The sequence below is a fragment of the Vipera berus genome, assembly GCF_964194415.1.
Source record: "Vipera berus genome assembly, chromosome: 1".
In the NCBI taxonomy this organism is placed as follows: Eukaryota; Metazoa; Chordata; class Lepidosauria; order Squamata; family Viperidae; genus Vipera; species Vipera berus.
Genome location: NC_138202.1, coordinates 223,074,428 through 223,087,864, shown reverse-complemented (window position 1 = coordinate 223,087,864; position 13,437 = coordinate 223,074,428). Strand labels below are relative to the sequence as shown.

Below are 13,437 nucleotides of genomic sequence, written 5' to 3'. Positions count from 1 at the left end.
GATTTTATTGCTTTCAGTAATGTCAAGAATACAATAAAAGTGTCATTGTTTACAGAAAGGCTACATCGTGTTGTATGTAATGATATTTTAGAGATGATATATGTTTGGACAAATAGAAAAGGAACTGCAAGTTAAATGTTCACAAACAATATAGCAAATTACAGAATTAACTCACAATACAGTGTTTTGATATATACCCATTTCCCCAGATAAGTGAGTTGATTTAGGGAAGGAATCTAATGTACATTGAAATTGTGAACATAACTGTGGCTAGTTTTATCTAAATATAATGAGATGTATAACATAAAGTAGGTAAATGCTATCACCTTAGTAACCATTTTAGGATTTTAAACTTTACACTAACTTTAAGATCTAAAATCTCTAGAACTTGTCTTTCTCTGATGCCAAAAAAATAACTGCTGCAACATGGTAGCAGACAAATCTGGGGAATATATGTTATGTGAAATCCCAAAATTCATTTTTGTGTTATCAGTCTAATTTCATTTGGAAAGGGAACTTCTGAAGGGAATCAATGAAGATGAGCTAGTAGACAGCTATGTAGGAGATAGTTCTTGAATTACCTGCATTTTGCTCCATCACTGAAGGTTTTCAAAAATAGACCAAACCACCATTTAACCAGGTCTCCTACCTTGAGCAGGGAGTTGGGTTGGACGACCTCCAAGTTTCCTTCCAGCCATATGATTCTATGTACCATGTTCTATGTTCTCATTATGACTGCTGGCCCTTATTCCTATTTCCACTTTAAATACTCTGACCTCCAGGACTTCAGATATGGTCAAGCACTATGGGTTGTGAATGATCACTAGGTGGCAATAAAGCATTTCCAGCATTTTTTTGCTACTATCTTGTGGTCATCTGGAATTCTGCGGCCCATACCTGATAGGCCCTCTACTGGATTTTAAAGATCAACACCAACATAATAGAGATATAGGCATTACTTTTATTATTTGTCTTTCTTTCAGGAGCTAAATCTGGCAAACATAGCATTCCCTCTTCCATTTCCCCCCCCCCCCACAATTCTTATGAAATTGGTTGAGTTGAGAGGAGGTAATTGGCTTAAAATAATCTGGGAAGCTTCAGTAGCTGAGAATGGACTTGAACTTTGCAGTCCTAGTCCAATCCTTTAACCACTTTAGCACACTGACTCTACTTACTGAATCATATATCTATTTACAATTCTAACACAGATATTCACAATTAAATAATTCAATTAGTCATTTTTCAGGTTACAGTATCTATCTAAGAATAAGTAGGGAGACACCAAATAACAAAGCCAGAGTCGCTAGTGTGATACCAAGACTAATGATTTGACTTAGAGGATAAATTGTCAAAACACATCACTTATACAGGTAGTCCCCGAGGTACAAACCTAATGGAGCCTGGCCATTAGGCTCGTATGTCAAAAAACTCATCAAATGAATTAAACTTAATTTTACAAATTTTTAAAATCAAATTAATTAAATCAAATGGGAATCTTACACTTTATTTACTCTAGCAATATCTACAGGACCAAAGGGACTCATCTATAACAGTTCACTTCAGTTCAAATGTCATTCTTCTGCATTCTATGAAAGTCAAACATGTCCATCTATTTGAAAAAAGAAAAAAAAGGCATCAGATACTGTAATATTAAAAATCAAATGGGCAAACATTTCAACTCACTCCAAGACATTTTACATCTGAACATAAAGGTGCCATTCTCATACAAAGGAATTTGGAGGGAGACTGCTGAAGTGAGTTCATCAAGACTTACAGTTCTACCATTTAAGCTTTGAACTTTGAAAAATGTTTCTTAGCATGCAATACATTAATTTAGCAGAGCCGGGATATCTAACAACTAAAATTGAGCCAATATCCTACAGAGACCTCTATACAAGCTCCTATCGCTGTTTTTAAATAGCTTTTATCCTTCATAGCTACACAAGGTGTGGTGTGGTGTGTGGTGTGATGTATCATCTGGAATGGTGGTGTCAACTATAACTGTGTTACAATGGTCTTCTGAACATTATTTTCTCTTGTGAAAGTAAGAAAAAAATTAAAGTCAGGAAACAGGAAGTGATAGCTTCCCAGTCTTTTTTGGGCAGCTGGGAATTTTTTAAAAAAATGACTAACACATTACACATCATACATCCTGGGTTGCACGCTGCTAGGATACGAAAACTGAATATCCTGACTAGAAGAAGGGATTGTTGAGTTTTCTGTGTTGTGCCAGCATAGCCTTCATATGTTTGATAAAATGAAACAGGGTTCTTTAACGTTAGTGTCATAATAAACATTTTTGTCCTTAAGGTGCATGAGTCACCAGCTATTTATATTAAAAATGCGAAGTTTTCTTCTTCAGAATTATAGTATCTGCTGAGCTGAGGCTGCGCTGCTTGGTTTACTGTCAATAGTGAAACACTGTGCTGCTGTTACATCCACATTTAAGATGCCCTTTCTACAACTAGGGCTCTTTAATGAAATGAAAAAGATAACAAGTAAACTAAGCCAAAATTATAGCAGTCTTTCCAGTTTAAGTAAAGTTTCCGAATGGATTTCCAACAAAGCAGCCTGGGAAAATAGGAAACAGAACAGGAGAAAGGATTGTGAAAGAGACACTTCTCTCATCCGTCTTGGAATAATTATTCCCGAATAAATTCTAGAATCCTCAAGAGTTGAAATCCCACAAAACCGTTTTCCCATAAAGGTTGGGAAAGAGGAAATAGAGAGAGAACATAGGCATGGGGGGGAGGGAAACCTTCTGAGACAGCGACGGTTTCCAACTGTCTATGGAGATTCTCACCCAGGTCATGGTTGTCCTTTTTCAAAAGGTAACTGGACTTTCTTTTTCTTTGAAGATGTTTCGGTTCTCATCCAAGAAGCTTTTTCAGAACATCTTCAAGGAAAAACAAAGAAAGTCCAGTTGCCTTTTAAAAAAAACACCTTCAGGATAGGGTTTCCAACTGTTTTCACCTGAAAACTCAGCTTGCATTTTGCATTTACTTTGAACTTCTTCACAATTGAAAGTCTTCTTCAAACCAAGCTTAGTTCTGATGACTTCATGGACACAATCATAAATAGTCTTGGCAGCAAAACTTAAGAGGTTTGCTATATATTTTTTTTTTCAATTTCTCAGTCCAGTCTAGCCTGGTGGTTTCCCATTCAAGTAGTGATCAGGTCTGACCTTGTTTAGTTTTCCCAAAGTGAACCAAGTTTAGCCAGGTGTTGTTTGTTCACCTGAACTGCACTGATGCACTGGTGTCTCATGAAAAGTTGTCCGCCTTGCTTGCAGAATACTTCATAACCTGAAATGCTAATGGTACATCTTCTTAACTTTAACTATACCACAGGTCCGCAACCCGCGGCTCCAGAGCTGCATGCGGTTCTTTCAGCCGTCTCCTGCGGCTCCCAGTCCTCTGCCATGTGCAGTCCAAAAAAAAAAAAAGTGGGACTAAAAAAGTTCAACTAATCAATTCAAATATGCAGGGTAGGTGCATATCTCGCCTTGGCTCCACTCTTCAGTCAAACCCTGTTCTGCGCATGTGCGCATGTATGCGCATGTGCACACATTTTTTGCGGCTCCCAGTTTTTCCTTTTGTGAGGGAACCGGTTCTGAGTGGCTCTTTCACTGTTTCAGGTTGCTGACCCCTGAACTATACCATCATTACAATTTGGAAACTAACCACACAGGATAACTCTAGAATGGAAAAAAAAGGAATGGATACAAATGGGGCATTTACAATGCAAACATTCAGTAATGTAAAGGAGTCCCTAGGCTACCTTCATAAAGGACCTTCCAATCTTTTCCTCGCTCCGCTTTCCCTTTGCTGACATCAGTCACAGTAAATCTGAAGATTTCACCAACAAAGGGGTGAAAAAATCCATTCTTTGGCAGATGAAGTTCAGTCAGCAGATAGGTACTGTTGATATTATTCACTGTATTTTAGCAATGAAGCTTAACTAATAGATCTGACAACAGAAGGTTATTAACAGACCTCATCAGTACGTAAAGCTACAATCAGAAGTTGTTTAGGCAAGAAGGTGGCAAACTAGTATCATTATGTAATTTTTAATTCTGGATTTAATGGTCATATGTGGGATTTACCACATTAATGTCTTAAGAGATCTCTGACACATCCGGAGTCCATACTGTTCCTTCTGCAGAATGAAGCTCATCTCTGCAGCTTTCTCCTGTCCTGATAGCATCTCTAGTTCTGCATGTGCACAAGTGAGACTTATGTAATAGGCACAAGTGACCCTTTCTTCAGCACTAATTCTAACATGACAAGGGGCAGACCTTAGTGAATTGAGCTTTTTTCCCAATTTTAAATTTCAAAGCAAGCTATTCTAAAGTGGGAATCATGCTCAGTAACCTAAATAGGTTCTTTGCATAGAAACCTAACAGTAGTCCTTCAATGTAAGGCTGATGCAGGTGGCCCTTTAATACTTTAATAAAACTTTTATCCCACCTTTCAACGTGATACAATTCTCTTCCATTCTAGGATTTTTAATAGTTATATGCTATATGCACTACTTGATGAAAAAGAACTTTCCCTCAAATTAGAAGAATGTTAGCAGAAGATAATAAGTGACTACAACTGTAGTGTCGCAACTGTCCAAATGAAAGGAAGTCTGCAGGCTTTCTCTATCTCTCCGGTTGGATCTTAGACCTTCATTTAGCTCAGCTTTCTTTTGAAAGGAATCAACTACTCCTAGCAACAAGTGCCCCAGAACAACAAGAATCCAAAGTTGGTAGCCTATGAGGACCCTTCCCCCAACATCTGACACATTCCATTCCTGCTGAACCAGGATTCATTTTGCTTTCGCTTGGGACTACCTTGAAATTTATGGCCATCATTACATTATTCCCAACTTCTCTTATGTCTAACTGAAACCATGATAATGGAGCCTTGTCATTGGGTGGAGGGGTCTGCTACAGTGGTTCTACCAGCATATTTATGCACGTTGATTGGCACAACTTTTTCGTTTGCACCAAGAGATACCTCACACTCACCCAGAAATGTTCTTTTCAATTTACCTCATCTCACACAGAAAAATGACCGGGGAAAAAACATGCAAGGCGAAGAAACAGTGTGTGTAAATACACATATGACTATATGCATGGGTAGACTTGTTTGTGAACATACACATTTGTAGAAGCGGAGTGACTAGTGGGAGCTCTCAGTCCTCCTCTTTCCCAAAATACTCTGGGTTTTACACATCTTGGCCCTGACTTTTTCCCATGTACCTGGGTATTTACTGCTGCCATTACCTATCTTGTCAAGGGATGATTTTACCTGGTGTCCTTCCTCCTTCCTCAGCACGTCAAAAAAATAAGAGTCCCATAGGCTATAGCCATACAGATAAGTACAGTATCGTCTCCCCAAAAAATGATTAAAATGAAATAAATTTTATGATACCATCTTCTAGCATTTTTAACTTTGCAGCATATGATGGGGAAAACAGCCCCCTTTCTTTTGGAGATAGAGCAATCTCATAAACAATAAATAAAATTACTTCATTAAAAAAGAAAAGGCAAGAGAAAAATCTTTTCTCATCTTTAAGTAGTCAAAGGTAAAATATCCAATAGTAAGGGAGATAAAAAGATAGGGCTGCTGAAATCACAGCCAGAGTCTTAATGGAATTTTCCACAGAAAACTACCAAGGAGAAGATAATGTTCATGGCAGACAGAAGATGATAGATCTGCTAATAAAGAAACTTCTCTGATAAAGCAGGGTGCCAAGATGCATAATCATCACACCATTTATTGAGTATGTGCAGACACAAATATCAGAGACAACAGACATTAGAGATCATTAGGCCTAGAACACATTTCAGAATAAAACTAATCTTATGCAATATTGCTAACTAGACTTTTTTTTAACTGATCTTTCCTGAGGTAACTGTTGCCTGAAAAAGATAATCTGAAGCTTCCTCCTAGCCTTGGATCCTGACTAGATCTTGCCTTTTTTTCCCTCTCACTCTGACGTTTAGATTTTAAACAAAAACACGCTGTATAGCTATAGACAGACACAGATATAGCTAAATAGCAGCTGTTAAAACTGAGTTTAAAAAAAACCAAAAGCATCAATCTTTAAGCAGAGAATCCTCGGGTTATAAGTGCAATTGGGACAGGGATTGTGTGTGATCACCAAGCACGACAACATGTGATCACATTGCTTAGCAACAGCAATTCTAATTGCTGTTGTAACCCCAAGACATATAAATCATTAAATGGGAAGTGGTGGGAGTCCCAGATAAAGAAAGGGAAGGAGTGCCACTGAGGAAGCCAGGAAGGCCCAGTGCAGATTGTGTCAGTCGACAGAGGCTGGGAAGGACTCGAAGCAGGCTCAGGTAAGCTGGGGGAGGCCTGGGAGGACCTGCTGAAAGGGGGCTGTTGAAGGAAGAGACAACTTTGCTTGCGGCTTCTCCACTTTTGCTTGTAGAAGCTGGCAAGGAAGATCGCAAATGGCGATCATGTCAGCAAGGCTCCTTGTGATGTAATTGAGAGCCAGGCACCTAAATGATAAGAAAAAATTATGCGATCCCACATTAGAAAAATCCTAACATAAAGCTACATATATCTTTCACATTAAAAAATTCCACTCTGCTAACGTACTCTATAATGCTACAAGTAACTTTGCAGACTAGTAGGAATACTTAACTTTAGGCCTGTAATGCTTATGAGTAGGACACCCCCCCCCCCTTATGTGAGGCATGACCAATTCCAGCTCATATCTGTCCAAGCACTGAGTGCTCTGATATGGAACTGTGGAAAAAATTCAAAAGTTATGTCAAAAAAAATTTTTTGGGAAAATTTGCAAATAAAACACATCAGTGCAGACATAAAATCAAATTATATTTAAATAGGAGTTAAAGTTAGAAAATTCTCTGCAGACAATCAAACAGTATATGGCTTAGTGTGTGTAACATATTATAACATATATAACGTATACATATTATATATTAATACATGTATATTATGTATACATATATACACATATACATATACATACATATATACATACTGCTCAAAAAAATAAAGGGAACACTTAAGCAACACAATGTACTATATTTAATAGTAGGATGTCTTATTTTCTGTTCCCTTTATTTTTTTTGAGCAGTATATATATATATATATCCATGCATGCCCTAATATATAAAGAAGTTATGGAGAGATATAATAGATTATATTCACATAAACTACAATTAATTAGATTTTTCTTAATTACTAGATTTACTTTTTATCCAGGAATTTATTTGATTTACACAAGGAGCTCCTTGAGAAATCAGAAATAAATGTAACATGAACGATAAGAATCAGGAAAAAATAGCAAAAACATACTGATAAAATGTTTAGCCAATAGTTATGAATAAGCAGCATCTAGAAAATTGCATTTACAATGCTGAAAAGATGTGATATACCATTAGATCCATCTTTATATTACTGTAATACTAAAGAAAATGTTTCCCAATTCAACACCAAGAAAACAACAGCCACATTTTTGAAACAGGTGACATGAAAAATCCTAGAATTGAAGAAGAAACCTAAAAGTTCCAGAATATAAGGTGAAGTGCCTCCCCACTTGAGTATTTGAGGTATACTGCCATGCCTGGCATGATATCTGGTATTGGTTTACTCTGGATCAATACATAAATAAGAGCACACTCCTTTTTTTACTGCATGAGGAAAAAGATTTGCAAAGCACGTGACAAGCTCTGTACCTTAGATCTGTTTGCTCAGCGGCCCGAGGATTTGACTGAATAAAGAAAGAATAGAGAAAGATGCAGCAGCAGCATTGTTAATCACTGAAAAGATCCAGGGCGCAGGGTCACATAATACAAATGTGTGGAAATGCATTTATTTATCATGTACAAACTTGGAGGTTAGTATGGAAGTATAGTACAGAAATGTACATATTTCACATAATGTAAGCATGGCTCCTATATAGGTTAAAGCCTCAATATTCCCTTTTTCAGAAATTAAGCACTGATCATACTTGTTCTAAATCAATTACATCAGGATCGCGTGATTCTGTTCCCCTTCAATAGTTGTTTTGCCTGTTTTCTTTCCTAACTTTTTTTTTGGCCCATCTTCTTTCTCTCAACAGGGGTACACCAGCCCATCTAACATCTCCTCACACACATACCTATACACATAACCTTTTCTGTAAAATGAGGTAGCTCTCTTTGTATAGAGAGGAAAAGAGGCTACTCCTTTTTAGTTGCTCTACGTTTGCTTTGCCTGTTCTTCACTTAATAAAGGAGATTTTCTTTTTCCATTTCCACTCTCCATCAACATTTGAACAAATCCTTTTTCGATAAAGAGCAAGGAAAAACACTTGGCAAATTTAGCCAAACTCCTCTGAGTAGCTCATCTTGTGATACAAATGCAGTTATTTTTATTCTATTATTTTCACTCTTAAAATTTCAGATCGCATATCATATTTTTATTCAACTCGATGGATGGCCTCACCCAGGAACTTCATGTAGTTGTTAAACAGGAGTAAGGACAAGGTGGAGCCTGTGAGATCTTGTAAACTGTGGGCTAGAGCAGGGGTCCCCAACCCCCAGTCCATGGACCAGTATTGGGCCACGGCATACCAGCAACCAGTACGCACAAACAAGCAAAGCTCTATCCGCGAGATGCAGGCAGCAGACAAAACCACGCACGCTCTGGTCCATGGAAAAACCTTTCTCCACAGAACTGGTCCCTGGTGCCCAAAAGATTGGGGACCTCTGGGCTAGACTTTTCCTCCTGCACCAACATAGCTTGGAAGCAATCTTGGAGAAAAGTGGACCACAACAATGTGCCTTCTACTTCCCTAATCTGATCCAGAAGGATACACTGTGACTGGTACTGAAGTCTGCTTATATTATTACCCTAGCAATTAAAACAACCAAAACAATGCTTATATATGCAGATATCACCAGATGGAGTATGGAAAAATCAAATTTAAGCTAAAGTTTCCGGGATATGATTTTAACCACACAACCATCATTTCCAGAGACAACATCACAAATCACTTTGAAGTCCTGAACCTCACTGATCAAGCACCAGAGGAACTGTGGAATGAACTTAAGGAAGTCGTCAAGGACGAATATCAAACGACATTGCCAAAGATTAAGAAATGGAAGAAAGAAGGAACAAACTGCTGAAATTGCTAAGATTAAAAGAAGACAAAAATTTCTACTGCAAACTAGTCCCTACTAGTAATCTGACAATAATAAGCAAGGTGCAACCTATACTAGATAACATAGGAAATTCAGGGGGGACCAAGTTAGATTTTTTTTGTCTCAATGAGAATGCTGCAAATTGTAATGAAACAAGGTTTGATTTCATTAAACCAGAACTCAACTGAAGATGGCACTTTTTTCTTGCTGTTGCATAAAATACACTCTGCTGGAATGCAGACAATACTTAATTCCTATCTCAGTCATAGTGATTTGCCTTCAAACTATGACATCTAATATCATGGACAACCTTCAGACAGAACTAAAAACAAATAAAATTTCTTCTGTTCTGAGTAGTAAGGAAACAAGAGGAAACCAGATTGTTTTACACATAATTTATGACATACATATATTTTAAATCTGGTGATAATTTAATATTGAAACACAAGTGTTATCATGACGTCCATATCATAATTAAAAAATTAGACACTTTGATAATGTAACATGGAAGATAAAGTAGGTGTTTCAGATTTATTGAGCAGATGTGCATACAAATACAACTTATTCACTATTCAACAAATGGTGTCTCTCTACCAGGAGTAAACATATGATGCCCTCTGAATATTTTGCATTACAACTCCAACTCTCAGTCAACATGATTTATAATCTAGGATTACGTCAGTTATTATCCAAAGCATCTAGATAACACCAGATTGTCAATTCTTGATCTACAGAATATGCCATAAGACTCACATAAAGACTTATTAATGCAATAATTTATAACCAAACCTCCAGGATCAATTGTGGTCATAACTCAAGCACTATCTGTATGAGTACTTTTATCAATCAACTATTAATCATACATCTACGTAAACTTATGACTTGACAGAAAATTTCAACATAAAGCCTCATTGAGGTTCATTCACAAAAGGGAATGACAGGAAATGTCATAAGGAATGCTTCAAGCAATAAAAAAGTTGTCTGCCAGTGAGGTTTTTCAATGCAATCCAAGAAACATTAAACACCCATTTTCCACATTAATCAGTTATTTTACAACTTTTATAGTATTTTGAAGAACATCCAATGAAAAGCTCATGTATTAAGCCAAAGGCTCAGTTAATGGCAAAATATCACTTTTTATTTTTTGGTTTTGTGAAACAAAGCAAAATATTCTTAAAGAAATTTAAACATCTCAAAAGCAATTTTTCACCAGGATTTATAAAATGTTACAATATAGTTAATTAGTATAATGTTCACAGGTAAATACAGTTCCAAGCACATTTATCTGGAAAAAATATCTCAAAAAATGTAGAGGATTTATTTCTGAATAAATAAAGAAAAACAATCATTGTCTTACAAGAATACTTCTGAAAAGTCAAAACATTGAACATTGGAGTCTTGCAGTTTGTTACTATGCAAGACACATGAACATTACAAATAATAAAAAAATCAATAGCTTTGTATATATGTTATATTTTTTTTAAAAAAGAGAAAGAATTGAAAAACTTTTAAAAAAGAAAATGCCAAAAGACAATTCTTGGAAAATCTCAGATACCTAGCTGCCAGAAAATTTAAAATATTTATATAGCAGCCTGTAAAGAACTGGCTTTTGCAGACTTTAATTCCTGTGAATTTGAAGCAATTCTCCATATGGAGTACACAAATACTTTCTCCATTGTTGTCCAAATATGCTGGAACATACTTGGACAACATAGTTTAAATTCCCAGCCAATATAGCTGGGTGCTGGAAATGTTGGGAATTACAGTCTATCCCAATTGGAACTGGGAAAAGTCAATTCAGGCTATGCCTTTTTGTGAGAGTGATGGCCTACTTAGTATTACCACAACATGAAAAAGCAGATGTCTTTAGTTTTCAATCACAGGACTGGAGACTAGACAGGGAAACAACAAAAAAAAGACTTAGAGAAGGCAATGACAAGTCTTTTCTGTACTGCTGCCAAGTTAACTATATGATTGTGTTTCTTAAGTGACTAGGACTTAGGTTAGATTGCTTGTAACAAAGGTGGAACTATCTTGTTCACATCTATACAATATACAGACAAACAGAAGGTGGTTTATGCTTCTTTTTCTGAAATGGACACAGATGAATCTCAGTATTTGAGGCCACAGTCTCACTTCCAGATAACTGCATACAAATGGGTGTGATTCCAAAGAGTGAAGTCAAGCACTTATGTTACAGAAGACTTCTGCAGCCTTTTTAATGGGCTTGTGTTTCATATAGATCAGGGGTGTCAAACTCAATTTCATTGAGGGCCGCATCAGCATTGCAGTTGCCCTCAGGGCTCCGGGTGGGTATGGCCAGGGTGGGCGTGGCCTACTGGGTGGGCGTGGCTAGAGTGCGTATGGCCTACTGGGTGGGCGTGGCCAGCTCTACATCATTCACATCAAGGGTGCCTATGGGGGCCTGGGCAGGAATGGGACAGATCTGAGGGTCTCTGGCAGAAGGAGGGTCTCTGGGCCAGGGCCAAGGCAGTGGGGGCCGTTCCCTCACTGTTTCCAGGATGGCTTTGCGGGCCACATGAAACCACTTCGCGGGCCGCATCTGGCCCCCAGGTCTTGTGTTTGACATGTCTGATATAGATGCTTTTAAACACACACACACAATCCTAAGAGGGCAAAATTAAGCTTGTAAGCCGCCCTGAGTCTTCGGAGAAGGGCGGGATATAAATGGAATTTAAATAAATAAATAAATAAAATTAAAATTAATGCACAAATATTCATGTCAGACGTTTTGTTTACAAAAACTTTGAAGGCAGATATGAAACTCCCATCTACTTGGCCCAAATACAAGCCATACCAGTATATACAAAGGTCAATTCCCATTATGAGAATATATACTATGCATACCAATTAGGATGGTGCCTAGCTGTAAGGTTTTTAGAATATCCCTTTCAGACCTTTCCACAAATCTTCTGAATTCCAGATAAGTGGAAAGCCACTACTGTACAACAAAGACTTTTCAAAGCCTTTGGAAAAGATGCCACAAGCTTGCCTTAGCGGTTAAGTGCCTAAAAAAGACAAAAAAGATCTTTACGGGTCAAACACTCGGAAAAGAAAGCCTATATAACCAAACGACAAAGAGAAACGAAATCACATAAGCGTTTTTCTATCGAAGTTGATGCAGCGAAAGCCCACCACAAATTCAACTGGAGCCCCTGCCATTACCGAACGCAGTGGAAACAAGCCAAGCCAAGTTACAAACGCGGTTAGCTTTTTTTTTTTTAAAAAGGCTATTTTATCCGGAAAGTCTCCAACTCTTTGAATCCTTTCCGAGTTTCTTTCCCACAGTTAAAACCGCGCTGAAAGGCTACTTTTAATGTCGCCGGGTCGTGGGTCTCTCCCCGCCTTCCAACTTTTGGAGCGGATGGATGGCGGCCAAAGAACTCGCCGAGCAAAAAACGCGAAAGTGGCGGCCGGAGCAAACAAAAGAAAAGCCCACAGCTGAGATCCCTCCTTGAGCTTCCCTCCCCCCCCAACCCTCCCCCCACCAGCCCCTCGGGCGGCAAACAAAGGGCCTCACCGAGGACGACCCCGGCATCGGCGGCGCCCTTCTCCTCCCCGAGAGCCGCTCCCACTTACAGGATGGTGGTCTGCGGGGCCACGGCCGGGACGCTCTCCAGCATGAGGTGCATGCAGCGCACCGTGGTGCGGAAGCAGAGGCAGCGGCTGGGGCACCACACGTTCCCCCGCTGAAGCGGCGACTGCGGGGAGGCCAGCGGCAAGAGGAGCAGGAGCAGCGGCAGCCCGCGGCGGAATCCCGGGAGGCTCGCGCCCGCCCTGAGCTCCGCCATGCCGCCGAGCGCCAGCACCGGAGAGACTGCCGGGGGGGGGCGAGGAGAGGCGGCGGCGGCGGCGGCAAACCTCGCGCTGTCCGACTACCCCGCTCGCAGCGCTGGCTGGGCGAGCCGCGGACGGGAGAGGCTGGGGCTGCGGCGGCGAGCACCTCCCCAGCGCTCGGCCCGGAGAGGGAGGAGAGCGGGGAGGCTGCTGAAGGGACCGCCCCCCCCCCGGCTAGCCTGGCCCTGCGGTGGATTCCCCTCCGCTCCTCCGCCTTGAGTGGAGCTGGCCTTGCCTTCGGTCCCGTCCCTCTCTCCCTCAGGAACAGCCCTCGCGGAAGGCACGGAAGAGCCCGGCGGCGGCCAGCCCCCCCACCCCCGCTTGCTGCTGCTGCTGCTTTCCCGCCAGCTGTGAGGAGGGCGAGCGCCGGGAAGATGGGATGCGGCGCAAAGGAGCTCCCCTTC

General features: G+C 39.8%; 1 protein-coding gene across 1 annotated transcript in view; it reads right to left on the bottom strand.

Annotated features, from left to right (window-relative positions):
- PXDN (peroxidasin) overlaps positions 1-13,096 on the bottom strand; it is a 90,167-nt gene extending 77,071 nt beyond the window's left edge. Inside the window, exon 1 of the mRNA XM_081315271.1 lies at positions 12,776-13,096. Within this exon, the coding sequence (XP_081171397.1) occupies positions 12,776-12,987 (212 nt within the window). The 5' untranslated portion in view covers positions 12,988-13,096. The remainder of the gene's footprint in view (positions 1-12,775) is intronic.
- Positions 13,097-13,437: the final 341 nt, after the last annotated feature.